At 40.5% G+C, this 17,578-nt stretch overlaps 1 protein-coding gene across 5 annotated transcripts; it reads left to right on the top strand.

Moving 5' to 3' along the window:
* Window positions 1-26: 26 nt before the first annotated feature.
* LOC122770575 (homer protein homolog 3-like) lies at window positions 27-17,194 on the top strand. 5 transcript variants are annotated; one of them, XM_044027524.1, is made up of 12 exons: window positions 28-361; window positions 503-1,031; window positions 1,844-1,892; window positions 5,724-5,880; window positions 7,416-7,547; window positions 8,336-8,440; window positions 9,033-9,041; window positions 9,256-9,389; window positions 10,692-10,848; window positions 14,026-14,133; window positions 14,259-14,339; window positions 15,145-17,194. In XM_044027524.1, the coding sequence occupies exons 3-12, from the start codon at window positions 1,870-1,872 to the stop codon at window positions 15,328-15,330; spliced, it is 1,092 nt and encodes a 363-aa protein (XP_043883459.1). In that variant the 5' UTR covers window positions 28-361; window positions 503-1,031; window positions 1,844-1,869; the 3' UTR covers window positions 15,331-17,194. The 5 variants fall into 5 exon arrangements, with proteins under 5 accessions (XP_043883481.1, XP_043883459.1, XP_043883451.1 ...); XM_044027546.1 differs by having other exon boundaries at window positions 27-1,031; window positions 9,277-9,389; XM_044027516.1 differs by having other exon boundaries at window positions 28-1,031.
* The last annotated feature ends 384 nt before the right edge of the window (window positions 17,195-17,578 follow it).

Raw genomic sequence — 17,578 nt, forward strand, 5'->3', positions numbered from 1 at the left:
GAAAATTGTCTAAGGTGGTGGTGATGTATAAATAGGACAATGTGATACAAGCTTGAAACAAATGCACCTTTATACCATTTTAGTGCCTTGCATGTATAACATTTCTCTTTTTTTTCTCCCCCTCGGGATGTAATGTTAAATTTTGTAAAGTACAATATTTCAACGAAAACTTGAAGCACATTTACAGATTTTTTTAAAACAATGAAACATGATATTGTTGATTTCCACCTCTGGTGATAATAATATAAAGTCTGTGTTATTTCAGCCATGGGGCTGCAGTGTGACTCTGAATGTGACTTTTTTTTCTTTCTTTTTTTTACGTCAGGAGGACATTTCCTTTGGGAGTCGGGACCACAGTTCAGTAAGATTTTACACTGGCAGCTCCTATAAGATCCAGTCTGCAGCAGATGCAGTCACCGACTGTGTCTGTGTGAGCGCAGCAGCAGCAGCAGCAACAGCCTGGGTGACACACTTTCCTCTGCGTCTCTGCTTCTTCATGCAGCTGCAGAAGCAGCGTCTGCTCGCAGCCTCTCGAGCCGCCAGGTGGTACTCTACTGCCGGCTGTGTCCCGCTGCTGAACGCGGCGGCGGCATGAAGACCTGAGGAGCGCAGACGAGGACAGAGACGAGGAAGCAGCAGCTGTTGCTTCTCTGCGGCAGAGACACGACGACGACGATGATGATGATGATGATTCTGAGGGATAAAGACGAGACCAGCGAGCTCAGCCGCTTCTTTTCCCGCCCCGGGCTGTGAGACTCGGCGCCCCGCACAGGTTGGTCTGCGGAGCCCGGAGATCAGGAGCCGCTGCTCAGGCTGCAGAGAGAGAGGGAGAGAGAGAGAGACTGTGTGTGTGTGTGTAAGAGAGAGCGAAAGGGGGGGAGAGAAAGAGAGGGTGAGTCGAAAAATCCTCAGGAGTGAAGCATCTGTGAGCTGAGAGAAGAAGAGAAGAGAGATCGGGACAACAGCAGCAACAGCTTCAGTGAGAAATATTACAGAGAACAGACTCAACAAGGTTTTAACACCGACATGGGGTGAGTGTGGATAAGATAAGATAAGATAAGATAAGATAAGATAAGGCGTACTTTTATCTATTGCCCAAAGGGGAAATTCAATCGACACAGCTGCCTAAAGTAAAAAGCAATTTTTCATTTATGGAGCACTTTACAGACACATGCAGACTCTGTAAGGTGCTGCACAAAGGAGACAATACCTATAGGGCTGCAACCATAAGTGATTAATCGATTCCTCCAAGTGAACGATCAGTAATTAATCAGTAACAGTGGATTTATTTGATAATTACAACCAGCACTCCAGCTTCTTAAATATGAATATTTTCCTGGTTTATTTGTTCCATATAACAAAGAAATCGTGACAATTGTAGACAACTTCATTGTCTGGGAAACGGTGGTAAACATTTTTCAACATGTTCTGGACCAAACATCATATTATAAAAAACATCATATTAATAAATTATGATTAAACGCAGAGAGAATTACTAATTGTTGACGGGTTGTTTTTTTTACTACATTTCTTTAACATTATCATGACTAGATAAATCAGCCATTTCAAAGTCGCATATGTTTGATAATGAATGAAAACTTGATAATCTGCTTTTTATTGAATGAATCTTAGGCGAGAGACTGGAGAGGAAAAAAGCACCCCGAATAAATCCACCTCGACCCATCTATGGGTCCCTGCTCAATCTCTGAGAATGACTAACATATCGTTTAAACAATATAGTAAAAACAGTAAAAGTGTGATATATGTGACCTTTCATTGTCTGGAATGATCAGTAGCTAAACACGTTTAAAAGTTTAATCCTTATCTCTGCCTGTGTTTGCAGAAAAGAGGCCTCGGTCACCTTGTAAGATGTTTCCTCACCACAGAGAAAGGTAAGAGCGTTTAACAGCCTTTTGTTTTGCCTTCTTTTTATTTATAATTTAGATTTTCTTGCTCTCTTGCCCTTGGGATGCCAGCCACTCCACAGACTCTTTAGACTTATTGTTATTTTGATATATATTTTTCAGAGCTTGAAAATGTTTGCTTGGTGAGGGAAAAGTTCTAGTGAACATGTGAGATTGCCGAGGCAGGAAGCTTGTGTCATATACAGTGTACAGGATCAGGCCTCAGGTGGGTTTTTGATGTGAATGTTCTGAATTCATCTGTTTTACTGTCATGTTTTGCTCTGTGGTCTCTGAGGTTTACCGTTATTTGATCCGACCTCGCTTGGGAAGCTGTTTAATAAAGCAGAGCTGAAATTCTCTGAGGATGCAGATAAGATTTTGTAGTGTGACACTGACTGACTTGTCAGAGGTTTGTGCTCTCTGAGTGCTTTCTCTGGTTCAGTTAGAGGTGCTTAAAGTATGTTGAGTGTTAGTCTGTGAACTGCCACAGCCAGTTGTGTCGTCTGCTCACTGGAATCAGATATTGTTGGACTGGTGTCTCTTAAATTGTCTAACGACTGCCTAGTTCAGGGGTTTGCAACCTGCGGCTCTCGAGCCACATGTGGCTCTTCAGCCCCTCTCCAGTTGCTTCTTGTAGTTTATTTTTATTAAACTGATCATGTCAATAAATAAAAGTGTTTTAATATTTTGTGCGTCACACCCAGTGTCTACATCAAATGCAATATTAAAAAGCCTCAACAAACTTGTGGTTGAATATATTTAAGGCATTTCTGAAACTTAAATCAAGTAACGTGTACATGTAGAAGTGCACATACAGAAGTGGGTTACTTTTTAATATTATTTTTCCAAAAGCAATGGAAGGAAGAGGTCTATATAATTCTGTGCTTCGTTTCAAAGTAGATTTTTCCTCCGCTTTATAAGACGTCGGGGTATATATAACAGCAATGAAATGTCAACAGTTGTCTTTTTATAGAAAATACAACAAACTATCATTGTTTTATACATAAAATATACCTTTTTTGTTTGTTTTGTGGCTCCAGATTAATTTGATTTAGGTGGAGAGTGATCAAAAATGGCTCTTTTTATACTAAAGTTTGCAGATCCCTGACCTAGTTTAAAAGCAGCCACTTCCTCTCTTGCAGCTCCATCTAACTGTAGACGTTCTTTACAGCAATAAATCAGAGTGTGAAAGTCAGTAAGGAAGACATTGTGTGGATTATGTTGTGTTATGTTGTCGATTGTAGTAGGAATTAGTGGGGGTCCCTCATACTGAGGTGCTGCCCTGACCTGCATCCAATCACTCCCAGGCTTTGTTCAGATAAGACAGACTCTCTAAGCCCTGGAGGCCTCGTCCATCTGTCCATCTATGATGGTCCAGCAAGATCCTCGAGAAAGTGACTGCTGTCCAGTGAACAGATGAACCCACACACTCAAATACATGTGTGTTTTACCTCATACCATATACTCATGTGTTCATACATGCAGCCCGGGGCGGTTTGAAAATCCCACCTCCTTCTGAGGGGGTTGCACGTTCGATTCCTGGTTAATGCTGAGTGTCGGTGAAGTTGCTATTAGACGCCACACATCCAACAGGACAGCAGAGACTGTAAACCTCAGGCAAGGTCAAAGCATGGTAATAATGGGAGAGTTTATTAATCGAGTGTGGGGACGCCTTCCACCGCCCCTCTATTCTTTAAATATTTGATAGAAAACCTGCAGGAGAAAGTGGGAACACGCAGGTTTGAAGAGACTGGGAGGAATTCTGTGTCTTACAAGTACAAGTATGTTATTCTTTTAAAATTTGAATTGTTCTGCCTTCTTGTTTCAACCTTTAGAATGAATTGAACTTATGAGTAAAAGTCAACACGCACTTAAAAGGGCTACACTGCCAAAATACAACACCAGAACATCAGATTCCCTTTTCAGTGTAAAACAGGAACATCTCACGTCAGTGTATATGTGGAAACTCAAGGAACAAGGGTCTTTCTGCATGGAGTTTACATGTTCTCCCTGTGTGTGTGTGTGGGTTTCCTCCAGGTTCTCTGGTTACCTCCACAGTCCAAGAACATGCACATTTGGGGATTAGGCAAACTGGACACTATTGACCGTAGGTGTGAGAGTGAGAACGGATGGTTCTTTGTCTCTGTGTGTTACTGTGATGGACTGGTGACCTGTCCACACTGTGCCTCGCCTTTCACCCTACATCAGCTGGGATTGGCAACCCTAAAGTGGTAGAAGACGAATGAATGAATGAATGCTTTTAACCATTACAATGGAACGAGTAAAGAACAGTTGCATCGAGTCATGATAACCAGTAATCCTGGGTTGTGTTTTGTCTTTGTGTTGATTCGTGTTAAAGACAATATTCGTGTTACAGAAATAATCTGTTTTTTATCTATATAGCCCAAATTCCCAAATCACTGTTTTACCCAGGTGTCCTCAGACCTTCAGTTTGGGTAAGGAGAAAACTCTTCTAAAGGTATACCTTGGATATATAGACAGTATATACATATATACAAGGAATTGTGTGCTGATGTTTGTAAACACAGCAAAGGCAAAGTTGGCCCCTCCTCCCTGCTCACTACCAGTAACACAATGTTTCCAATGATGAACCTGAATCAATACCTGGGCCACACTGGATGTGTTATAAGTATGAAAGTATGTTTGTAAATGATGGTGATTGAAGATGAAATTGATGGCGTCAGCAAACCCAGTTGTTGAACTGTTTTTTTTCCCTCCATCTAACTTTTATTCAGCATGTTGTCAGAGGAACTCAGCTGTTTTGTTTTGTTTGGTTTTAAGAAGGAGAAGGGAGTTAAAAAAGACACCACATGACAGTGGCTAAAGCATTTCCGTGTTTACCTGGTATCCAGGATACGTCTATGCAAACACTGCCAGGAGCAGAGCGCAGCGGAGGCTGAGCGACTCGTAAGAAGGCTCAACGCTTTTACTCAAAATCCTCCATCAGTGCAGTCTCAGCTCTGAGCGACTGGTGAATGATGCAGGGAAAAAAAGAGCAAAGGATGAATCCAGCGTCTGTCCTTGGATGGCAGGAGTCAGACAGGCAGATGTCTCATTATAAAAAAAATAGTAAAGGAAGTAAGCTTTTTAGTAAAAGAAAAAAAAAAGTGCAGAATAGAAAAATATTGGATTTGAATGGATGGAAATTATATACAGTAGGTGCAAATATTCAACTTGTTAACTTTAAATGTAAAGATTTTTTTTAAATATTCAAAATGTCCATCTCTCCTCGAAAGTTATTGTTATTATCAGTGTCTTGTTTTCTTTTTTAAGTAATAACTTTTCAACCTGTAATCTTTGGATTTCAATTTAATTCAATTCTAGCTTAATTTATCACATATCCCATACATAGCACAATGTGTAGTGAACATCTTTCCAAACACAATTCAATAGCAAAACAGGTTCTGATGTGTTATACAGTTTGTTTGACTTGTTTACATTGTGTTTATTAGGGGATTGCTTTAATATTTAACAACACAGTTGTCTTTTTAAAGACAGAATTCTCCAACTGTGGAACAAATATTGTTCTCCCCAAAAAAAGAAATGAACAGCCCAAACATGACTCAGCTGAAATGCTTGCTGATTTTTTATTTATATTTTTACAGTCTGTGCATTGTGAAGCATGCGATATTTAGGATTATTGAATCAGATTTTTTATCTGCCCGATATCCGATCCAGTGATTTTGACCATTATCTGGCTGATACCGATACTGATACTGATTCCCATCCCTAGTTCGATGCATTACATTTCATTAAAAGCAGCATATTGCTGACATTTTCCTATGTTTCCTCCTCCAGGGAGCAGCCAATCTTCAGTGCCCGCGCCCATGTTTTCCAAATTGACCCGTCCACCAAGCGGAACTGGATACCTGCCAGCAAACATGCCGTTACAGTGTCCTTCTTCTACGATGCCAACCGTAACGTCTACCGCATCATTAGTGTGGGTGGGACCAAGGTAAGAGGGAAGAAACTGGCATATTTTCCTAGGCAAATTTCTCAGGGATTGCCTTGAAGTAGTGTTTCACAGATTAATTCTGGTGGCAGTCGTGACCTTTGCATCCAAAGAGGATTTTCTGTATTTGTCACAAAGCAGCTTCACACTGCTTCTCTTCCACATCAAACAAACGTGCACCGGTAAACCTGCAAGCTTCAAATGAAAACCCATAATGGGTGCTAACGAATCAGCAGCTCGAGCCTCTTTGTTGCAGTCCTGTGGATTTAGATTATGATGAAGAGACCATATCAAGCACTGGACTGTAGGGTGGGGGTGGTCTATCTGATCTCTGCTTAGCACCTCTGGTCTGACCCACATTTCTGACTCCCAGAAGGCACTGCGATGGGGCGGCAGTTGGTCGTTCAGCAGCCCAATCCTGCCAGGACTAGTGTCTGCCACCAGAGTAATTACGGACTCTGTCGGTGTTCCAACATGTTATGTCAAACTGTAGAAATGCAGGATGCCGAGTTCATGTAATCATTTGCTGGGGAAAGAAAACGCTTCTTTCTAAGCTGCCAGTGCCCTGCAATTCTGGGGTTTTAAATCAGTCCCATTATTGTAACACTGGAAATGACGTAAAAAGGTTTATAAATAGGTCCGCTGTAATAATTGTTTCTCACATGTGCTGGGGTCGGAAGAGGTGGTTTAAGCCATTTTTCCTGAAAAGGATGGGACAAACCTGGTGGATGTGCTGTCTATTCTGCACATCTCCCCAGCAATAGGTGAATGTAGTGCAGCAAAACCTTTGAACAATCATTTGTTAAAGTGTCTCAAGGGAGAGTATGCCTGAAAATATATGTGATTGCCAGGAGTCCAAGTGGAGAATTAATGCTTCACTAATGTCCCAGTAAGCTTCAAAATGAGCTGACCTTATTTGGACCTTCTCCTTTACTTAGATATAAAGTACAATTTTCACAATTTAACCAAATTATAATGTTTTTCTTTCATTTTAAACAAAGCAGCATGATTGAATCTGTAATGAGTAAAAGAAAAAAATACATAGACAATCCCAGGGCCATTTACTACTCATATTTAGCTCTAAGTGTCTTGTGTCTCTCTAAGTGTCTTGTGTCTGTATTTATTGTCTGCTTTTTAACTCCCAGAATTGTCTGTTTTGTTCACAGGCTGTAAATAAAGAGTATATAATAAAAATGGACGTAGTCTTCTGGTTGCAAAACAAACTCCCATTTTGAAGCCTTGAGTTTCTCGATTTGAATGAAGTGACACGACAGTTTTTGCAACTGAAAATTCACAGGCGTCCCCTGCAACCAGAGACCTACAGGACGATGCCAGCTGTCAGTCACACTGGTGTCCACTCATTTTATGTGCTTTATTGTCTATAGTGGAATTGCTCCCCGGTGGCTAACCGCTATTTCCATCCTAATTCTTGCGCTTTACTTTCCAAACTAGAGGACTGCGTCCACTTTTATACTCACCCTGAGGTTGGAAATTGACTGGATGAGATTGTTAATCTTGTCATTGTTTTACGCCTGCAGGCGATTATCAATTGCACGGTTACACCCAGCATGACGTTCACCAAGACCTCCCAGAAGTTTGGTCAGTGGGCCGACAGCAGGGCCAACACCGTCTACGGTCTAGGCTTTGCTACAGAGCAACAGCTTCACCAGGTACATTTCACCAATTCATCATTTTGAATGTAAACAAATGTCATTCCAAACTTTATCAAACGAGTTCACTGATTTGTTGATTCAGCCCATCAGCTCCACAAGAGGTGTCAAACTGACCTCTGACCTTTGACTTCCTCTTCCTTTAAATGCTGTGCGTGTGGCTGATGTTAGCTAGTAATGTTGTTTTATAATAATGGTGTTTATAATTGCAGTTGCCATCATTATTGTTTTATTGTGAAGTGTACATCAGCCTGTATCAAAACAAGCACTTTTACTTTGAAATGCTGCGAAATAGCATAGTGAATATCTTAATTGTGATATCATGATAGAATATTGTGTTATCATTTTGAGCTCATATTGTCCACCTGCTCCTGAACAGTTATTTTTTCCTTACTTTATTTGTATTTATTTTATCTAGACCGGCCCCCTCTTGACCAGACAAGATGCTCATTGGACCTTAGGTCATTTGAGTTTGACTGAAAACACAAAGCCCATGAAAAGTTTCAGTGGTGAATTCTGCTGCTCATAAAAAACCCTGGTGGTTCAACAGTTTGACAGGATAAACGCTCCCTCGGTCAGGTCTGATAGTTTTGCTTGACAGAGCCCATTTTCAGATGAAGGACATATCAGTTTTGGTCACAAAGACTGCTCAAAGGCAGAATAATAACATTTCCACCCAAAAATATATGCACTGCTGCTTCAAACCTCTGAAAAATACCCTTTTATGTCTCTCTAGTGGTTAATTAGCACCATATCATTCAGTGGATCGCTTGTTCTCTGTTGATAAGTTCTCAGACAAGTTTAAGGAGGTGAAAGATGCAGCTCGTCTGGCACGTGAAAAGTCACAGGACAAAGAACTGGCCAACACAGCGCTAACCATCGCTGCTCCTCAGGTGAGCATTTCCATTTCTGTTTTTAATTTCAAAAAACAAACAAAAAACATTCAAATAGAGCAAGAGAAAGTGTAAATGTCATGGTGCACAGAAACATCCGGGACTGAGGAGACACCACGAGCACAGTTGCAGTTTTTCTGCTTTGAGACGGGATCACTGAGATTGAGAGAAGGAGAGAAAGGAAAGAAGGACAGGAGAAAGATGAGCTGGGTCACTTGTCTCGAAGGGAAGTGTGGGAAACTAGGACGATGGTAAAATTATCCTTTGGTGCTCTGCAGCACACCTCCATTTTCTATACTCGCTTCTACTTAGAATGCGCTGTCTGAAACACTGTCATAACAATGGATATGAAAATTCTGTGTTTTAGACAAATACAAAATATTTACACCGTCATTGGTCACAAAGAAAACACCAATTTCCTTTTTATTCTACATCTGAACACAAGTGTCTCTTTCTTTAGTCATCGGGTGAATTCATTTGGACACGCTTATTGTTAAATACGTGTGTATTGTGAAAAGGTTATTATGTACGACATACTTTGTGCTGACATGTTTCTCCCTCTGTTTTTCTCCCTGATGGATTTCCTTTGTAGTTCTCACAGGTGAGTCATTCATTATTAATGTTCCTGAATCAAATACATGTCTGCAAATACCATGTCCATAGAAAGTAGTGACTATTTAAAAAAAAGAATAGTTGAATATGTGGGTTTCCAGCCTCCCTCTCCTTTGTGTAACGCTTCTCATGCTGGGATGCACTCTTGTTATCTTAACGTGCACGTGTTATCAGGAAAGCACATTTACTGAAGTGTTCCTCAGGACCTCGCCGATGAACTGCAGTCTCCACCTGTGATGTGTGTGAACGGACCGGAGGACAAGCTGTTCCGCAGCCAGAGCGCAGACATCACGTTGTCTTCAGAGAAGGAGCGTATTAAAAAGATGCTGTCGGAAGGGTAACTTGTCTCTCACACACACACGCACATGTTCGACATTCATGACTTGAGGGGACATTGCATTGACTTACATTTATTTCCTGGAGACTTACTCTAACCTTAACCACAATTACTACTGGCCTAATCCTAACCCTGACCTCAACCTAACCTTAAAACATATCTTCACCTTAAAATGTAGTAATTTACGTTATGGGGACTTGATTTTTGTCCCCACAAGGAAGACAATTCCCCATAATGTCCCCACAACACTTGTAATACCTGGACACACACTTAATACCTGAGGTTGTTACTGAACTCATGTGATCAATAATATTGATTGCACATGAGCAGATAAGCTGCTGCCTTTAATTCCCTCCGTCACAGCAGTGTTTACAGAATCAAAACACTTTTAATCTCATGCCTGTTAATTACAGTTTACATGTTTACATTTGGTCACTGTGCTCAGAAATGACCAAACCAAACATCCCTTTATATTCAATTCTTCGAAGCCACCCACGATGCTCTTATATCTTACAGTTCAATTACTACAACAGAAAGCTGCCTCTGGAAGGTTGTCATGGTAAACGGTTGCCATGCAACAACCTCAAGCTTTTGTGCTGAAGAGGAACAGAGTGAAGATGCAGAATCAAAGATGTAGAGCTGTCAATCCTTTCTGCAAATTCTGCAAAATGTGATTGAGATCGATGCTCGTGTTTCATTAATGTATCTTGTGAACGTGCTTAACAACTTTTTTTTAGCGGTCTTAAAGCTGTAGTGTGTAACTTTTAAATGTAAACGAATGTCTGTAGCATTCAAACGAGTTCACATGATGCTCAATCAGCTCCATTCCACTCTCTGTTAGTGCTTTCAGACAGACACATTTCTGGCTCCGGGTTTGAACCTCATTTTGAACCAGGCTATGTGTTTCTCAGTACAGCTGTGTTTTGTTTCTGTGTCTGTGGTGACACAGAGTGTATTTTGCACCATGACTGACTGAGGGAAGGTGGAAGCATAACAGATATTCTAACTTTAGGTTAAGGAGACATCCCCCAGTTGTCTGAAACACGAGTGAGGCAATGAGATTGATAAGAATGTGGACCTATAGCAGTATTTTGGTGAACACAGTCTACACACTAGAGCGTTAATATCAATGAGAGCTATGTATGTATTGTAAAGGGTGGTAAGGAGATTATATACATTGCTTTAATACAGCTGAAGGTACTTTTTGAAATATTCTAAACACATTTCAAACAGTGCTTAAAGAACTTCTTGTCCATGTCTCATCTATTCTTCTATTCTATTCATCAATTTTATGTGTTTCAGGTCTATTTGTGAGATGAACCTGGAGGCTGAGCTCTTCACGCTGCAGGACAGCAACTCAAAGTTGGTGGCAGCTTTGCACGAGGCCAATACTAATGTGGAGCAGTGGAAGAAACAGTTGGCAGCGTACCAGGAGGAGACGGAGAGGCTGCGAGAGCAGGTCAGCCCATCAAACACCATCAAACATGCTCAGCAGAAAGTTCACCCTCATTGCTGCTGTGTAATTGGTGTTCTGCAGAAACCCTGATGCCACTTACAATAACATGGACAACTGTGGCAAATCTAAAAATCACTCTGTGGTGCGAACAAAAAACCCACACAAGCACAGAGCACAAAATAAAATGAGATTAATTACAAAATAAGTAGCCGCAGTAAAAGAAATTCAATTAATTGTCTTTATTTAAGTGCAAGTCCGTAGCAGCATGAGAGGGAACCTTGTTGCATTTTCTTGTTTCATGTGCAGATTGCTTTTGAATCTGGAAATTTCAACTCTGCTGAGGTCGTGGGTAATATCACACGTGCAGGTCACATGCAGACAGATTGATCAAGAACCTTTAAGTACAACAGCAGAGTTTAGAGTTTAGAGTTTATACCATGGCGGAAGAAAAGGCCAGGTCAGCACTGTTGACTTTGCAGCAAGAGGACCTGGGTTTTTGACTTGGTCAGAACAAGAGCCTTTCTGTGTGGAGTTTGCATGTTTCTCCCCGTGTGTGCGTGTGTTTTAGCGACCTGTTGTACTATGTCAGGTTGAGATTGGCACCAGCGCCCCTCATGTGAAGGATAAAGCAGTAGATGATGGACGGATGCAAGGTCGAGTTCAGTGTCACCTTTGACAGAAACACTGATCTGTCCACCAAACTAACTGGGAAGCTTGTTACTGCAGCACCACTAATAATATTGATGATAATATCCAAAAAAAACAACAACAACAACAACAACGACAAGAGCTTTCATGCTTTGTTTATTTATTTTATTATCTGTAAAGTAGTTGTTTTCCCTTTGGTTTTTGAAGTGCTTCGTCCTTCAACTCCTTGTTCACTGTGCAGTGACCTGCAGAGCTGAGGCTGATGCTGATTATCAGAACCAGAGCTGTGAGGCTCAGTAACAAGAACAAACACTTGTGTTATTGCTGGAGAAAAACGTTGTTTTTTTTTCCCTCCTCTCAAACAAGAGCAACGTGAGGTTGACAGGACTCGTGTCTGTCCCTCTGTTGCTTTTAAATGTGACCGTGTTTGATTATCGCTTTCAGACAACTTTAATTTCCTTGGTTTTCAAGGGGTAGGAAAGGAGAAGGTCAAGCCGGTGAGGCTGCTCTTACCCCTCATCGTTCATTGGCCTGATTTGTGCTTCAGGCATTTCCCCTGCAACGCTTTAATCAAGGTGTTCTTTGTGGGCTGAACAGGTTCACTACAGTTTGCATTCAGCAATGTCACATTTAACCCCCCCAGGGAGTTTGATCTAAATGCACTCAGCCTCAGGGGGATTTTACACTGAAATTACCTTTCAGTGGATGCAGATACTCTTCCTCCTCCTCCTCTTCCAGTCCTTGTTGTTTCCACCTTTACCAGGAGCTGATTCCTCCAGGAGCGACCTCACCTCAGGCTGACAATTACAAACCTCTATGAGTCAGTAGTTTAATACCTTTGATCCCTTTCCATTATAGCCTGGCTTTACAGTATCGATCACTGCTGAGTTGAATTCTCCAGCTCTTGCCTGGTATTTAAAACAGGTTTAACCGTTTAAGTCCGAGTGATTTCATACAAGTCTGAGCGCTGTTTTCTTTTAGTTTCTTGTTTCGTGAACCTGAGGGAGAAGACCAGGTGGCTGAAAATGGTTCACATCTCTGGGGTGGTGAGAGAGGCAGCGGGGTTTGTAGGACAGCAATATCCTACTTTCAATGCCCCAGTTAGGAAAAAAATGAAAAATCACCAGAGGGAGCTGGCATCCACTCAGTTCTTTTTCCTTTTTTCTTTTTTTTCCTCCTCTCGTCTTTCTGCTGCTCCATCTCATCTCAACCATACATGCTGTAGGAGCGTGGAGCCTCCTGTTGATGTCTTATTCATGAGTCCTAGATGACACTGCAGTGTGAACCTCACTCCTCTTTCACTCACGATAACGATTGAGTCGATGATTAGGTTATTGCATGACTTTTCATATTTTGTGCAAACACTAAATACACAGAATCTCTCTATCGCAACGAAATCATTCTTTGCAAAGCGCCTTAATAACGTATATAAATATACAGCCCATACTGTATATGTTCTGTTCACTGTCTATAATGTACTCTACATTCTATTTTAACTTTTCATCAAATATCTTTCTATAATGTACTTTCACATATGTGGAAATGCATGTGTATTATTTATTATCTTTATCACTACTGTCTTTGCTGCTGTGACGTAAATTTCTTCCCTTATCTTATGAACTTACTGTATTAGAACACAATTCAGCATAGATTTCCACATTATAAACCTGTGCTGGAGTGTATGGCCCAACCAGAAAAACAGATTATCAAGTACAGATGTATTTATGTCGCAGGAATATACAAAATTCCTCAGTGATGGCGACATACTCTCACTGGCCCCTTTATACGTTACACCTAGTCAACTAATTGTTAAGGCATAATTCTATCTAATCAGCCAATCACTTGGAAGCAACTTGAAATAAATAGCTCATTTACTGGGATTTTCCACACAAAATCACCTCTTGGGTTATTTACAAGTGACCAACTACAGCTTTAAGTGTGAATGCACACAATCTGTTCTGAATGTGTCTTCGGATCCATTCACTAAAAATACATTCAGGGGTGGATGGATGGATGGATGGATGGATGGATAGATAGATAGATAGATAGATAGATAGATAGATAGATAGATAGATAGATAGATAGATAGATAGATAGATAGATAGCCAATTCAGTGTTAATAATTACCACATGACACAAAGAGAAACTCCCTCAGCTTGACCCAGTTGCGAGTACTTTCCCCATTTTTTTTTGTTGTCGCTGCATCTTCTTTTCTTTCTTTCTTTTTAGTGTTTCAAAAGCACGTCTCATTTACATCTGACTCAAACTGACAGACAACTTGATTGACATCAGACAAGCAGCTCAGCAGCGACAGCCCGCCTTCTTTTGACGAACAGACTGGTTTAGCGTCGAATAAAACGTGGGACATTGTCTCACTATGTGGGACACGGGACAACACAAAGTGGGACACCTGGTCACCCTAATGGTGAAACATAAGACTGATATATGCATGTGGAAGGATACATTTATTAATAATACTGAACGTTTTGTGTAATGGTTGCATTTTGCATGTGTGTGTGTGTGCGTGTGAAGGTGGCTGAGCTGGAGGCCCATGGAGGACAAGGCCCCAGTGACCTGCTTAAAGACGAGCTGACCCAGTCTCTGGAGGAGCTGGAGGCGCTGCTGAAGGCCAAAGACGAGGTTTGAGGCTTTATTCTAATTTTATCATCGGCCGGAGTCTGAGGTGGAGAAGTGTCGAGTCCGTCACACACAACGCAGCTTCTCAAACTCAAACTGTGAACTTTTGTTTTGGTTTTCTTTTACAGGAGATCCACATTTTGCAAAGTAAGAAAGCAGAGTACCATGAAATGGAACATGCTCGGGATGAGGCCATGCACAGATTACGGGTAAGAGTAATGACACAAATGAAAATGTTCTTGGTTTTTTTTTTATATGGATAAAGTAACTCAAGCAGAAAGCTTCGCACGTTCTGCTTAAGTTCAACAACATTGAGTTCATTCAACATTCACACAAATGTAGCCACTGGATTATTTCCACGTGTAATCCCTCGGCAGGTTGTTGGTACATATGCAACGTGTAAAAAGACGCAGTAATGCACAAACAGTGACACCACAGTAAAAATTATACACACACCAACGTTAAGCACCAATATCACAAAGTGCCACTGAGAGATTTGCACATCGCCCCTTTGCTATTGCACAGTATTGACGTCAAACTGCACCAATTCCTTTCATACTGCACTTTCTATTGTGTGAATGTGGTTAAATGTGTTCTTCTTCCACTTTCACTGATGTGTTTTCAATGTTACGAAACTGTCCCACAATGTGCTGAGTTTGTACGACAGAAAGACTGTCAATTTTATTTGTGTTTTTTTTAAATCCCTACTTTCTCTGTTGTTGTGAGATTGTGACTTGTATCTCAGAGCCACTGTCCACATTTATCTGTAAATCAGTAAAAGAAACCAGTATACTCTTTCTTTCCTTTTTGACATGGACCAACAGCATTCTTGTATTTTTTCTGTGACAGTGTAATTTACTTCTCTTCATTTTATTGCGGTGGTGCACATTCTCAATATTTTGTCATGCTATTGATTACTTTTCTTTCAATTTGTCCGAATTCAAATTCATTTATTCATTATCAGTAGTCCATTAAGTGTTTAAATTCTCTCTGCTTGATTCTTCTTTCCTGCAGGAGACGGAGATGCGTAACTCAGAGTTGGAGCGGCGCATCCAGAACACGGAGCAGAACCTGAGTAACTCTCTGGAGGACCGGGACCGCGTGGACACTGAGATCCAGCGGGCCATCGAAATTCTGGACATCAAAATCTTTGACCTCAATGATCTCCGCCAGAGCCTCGTGAAACTTATTGACAAATAAGACGAGAGGAAGTCCCAGACCCATGAGAGAGCTGAAGACGGGGAGACAGGGTTACATTTGCCATGGGCTTGGCAGCAGGTAGAAAACAAGACAAGATGGAGCTGGTCCGTGTCCCTGTCCTCATCAAGCACAAGAACCACCTCAGCTGCAGGAAGGTGACTGAAGGTGTGTGTGTGTTGCAGCAGAGGCTGTGCTGTACTTGACAACATAGAGTAGGTGTTGGCCTAAGCAGCAGCAACAGCATATACACAATATTGCTTGTGCAATCTAATATAAGGCTTCGTGTTGCTTTGGGTAACATTCAATGCAATAAACCAACTTTAAGGTAAGTGCTTATTACATTTCATAATGACAACTGGTGCTTGAGGTTTTTCGTAAGTAGGACTTTTGTATTTAAAAAAAACAAAACAGCGATGCATTGTCAATATGAACGATAAGAGGCCTTGTTTTTTTTTGTGTGAAAACATCTTTACAACAACACGACGACGAGTCCATGCATGTGGGGAATGGAACGTTACAGTATACTCGGTGACAAGTGAATGCAAAGACAAGATTGCATAAGATACAATTACCTTTAAGACATTTGCATATTAAACAACCTGCACACGGCACAGCAATTATTGCATTAACAGTCAGCAGAGTTTGATTTGTGTCATGTTTTTGTCTCATAGTTGCCTGTGTGTAACTTAGCAGCTACAGTGGTGTGGATATTTAAAATCACATATGCATAGTGGCACCACTTTACATTACAGTACAGTAATATAATTGTAATAGTATGGTAATCATTTTTGTAACAGGGAGGTAATGTTATAGTAATATAATCTTATTTTAAATGCAGCTTGGTAAAGGAGATTTTCATTTACTGTAATACCGTGTAATTACTATAAGTTATGTCACTGTGATACCTTCTCATGAAAGTTTTTGTGAATAACAATTGCTAATAACTTTATTATAAAGATAAAACCCTTAAGTCCCACACACATTTTTCAAGCTAGTACTTGTTGATTACTATAGAAATCTATAGCCAGTGTTACCATATTATTTCTTATTCTATTGCTAAGTTATTACCATACGATTACTAGATTATTCGTGTAATGTAAAGTGTCACCCATGGTTTGCTGACGTGAACATTAAATCCTAGTCATAGGCATGGCATGGACACGCAACTTAAACAGTAGATGTGAATGCTGCCACCAGAGGTCAAGTGTCACTGATGAGGTTGTACAGCTGCTCGTCTTTGTATCACATCTTCACTTAAGCTTACCTTTAAGAATAGGGTAAGTCTCAATAAACACTTAAGTGCAAGTTAGTATAGAATAGTATGTCATACAGTTAAGAATAGGATGAGTAAATGTAAGAAATAAAAGTCTAAATAGATATATACATGTATGTATATATATATATGTATACATACATATATGTAGATAGATAGATAGATAGACAAATACACATCAGCTTCACATCAGTTTAAATAATTGTCCAGTGTTTCAACAAACAAGCAACTACTTTATGATAGCAGCACCTAATAATATCCATATCGCTCTGGTTGATGTTGATGTGACGCGTTCAAGGAACTTTTTGTCGTTTTTTTCAGCACGTTACCTAAAGTTAGCTAATGTGTACAACGCCGTACGCCATAGGCCTTGAGATTGTAGCTGTACTGTGTGGAGAAAAAAAGAAGAAAATCTGAATGTCTTATGTTGTTTAAGACTGTATTTTTAACACGCTGTGTTTGTATTCATGTGTTCATGCCTTACTGTTTAAAGGATGATGTTGGACAGCCATACCAGCTCTTTGTCTTAGTCTTAGAGCTGTTGTCATGGCAATTTGGAAATAAAAAAAAAAAATAGAATTCAGACATTCACTTTTATGTTCTTTCATTTTCTGCTATAAAACTCATTTATTATTGTATTTATTGGATTATTATTCACTGGAGAGAGAGATTCGGTGACCGAGCCTGAAGAGACCACATTGTAGAAGCGGTTGATCCCTGGACCTGCCTGATGAATGTGTGTGTGAAGAGGGAATTCCTGCATTTAATATGTAATCAGGCATTGATTAACCAAACTAAATCTGCTTCAAATAGTGCAGAGTTGCTAATATTCCTACCACACAAGTGGGTCAGTTGTTTGTTTGCAGAAAATACGCAATTTGGTCTAAAATCAGTAGCACAACCCAGAGTCTTTTTCTAGAGGCAGTTGACGGCACATGGATCCAGCACTTGAAATTAGTGGAAAACATCAGCAAA

The sequence above is a fragment of the Solea senegalensis genome, linkage group LG1, assembly GCF_019176455.1.
Source record: "Solea senegalensis isolate Sse05_10M linkage group LG1, IFAPA_SoseM_1, whole genome shotgun sequence".
In the NCBI taxonomy this organism is placed as follows: Eukaryota; Metazoa; Chordata; class Actinopteri; order Pleuronectiformes; family Soleidae; genus Solea; species Solea senegalensis.

Excerpts from the sequence above, each read along its gene's own strand:
- LOC122770575 (XM_044027516.1), top strand. The coding sequence starts at position 1,870 with ATGTTTCCTCACCACAGAGAAAG. Across the intron at positions 1,893-5,723 it reads TTTCCTCACCACAGAGAAAG|GGAGCAGCCAATCTTCAGTG; the intron begins GTAAGAGCGTTT and ends TTCCTCCTCCAG. Across the intron at positions 7,548-8,335 it reads CAGAGCAACAGCTTCACCAG|TTCTCAGACAAGTTTAAGGA; the intron begins GTACATTTCACC and ends TCTGTTGATAAG.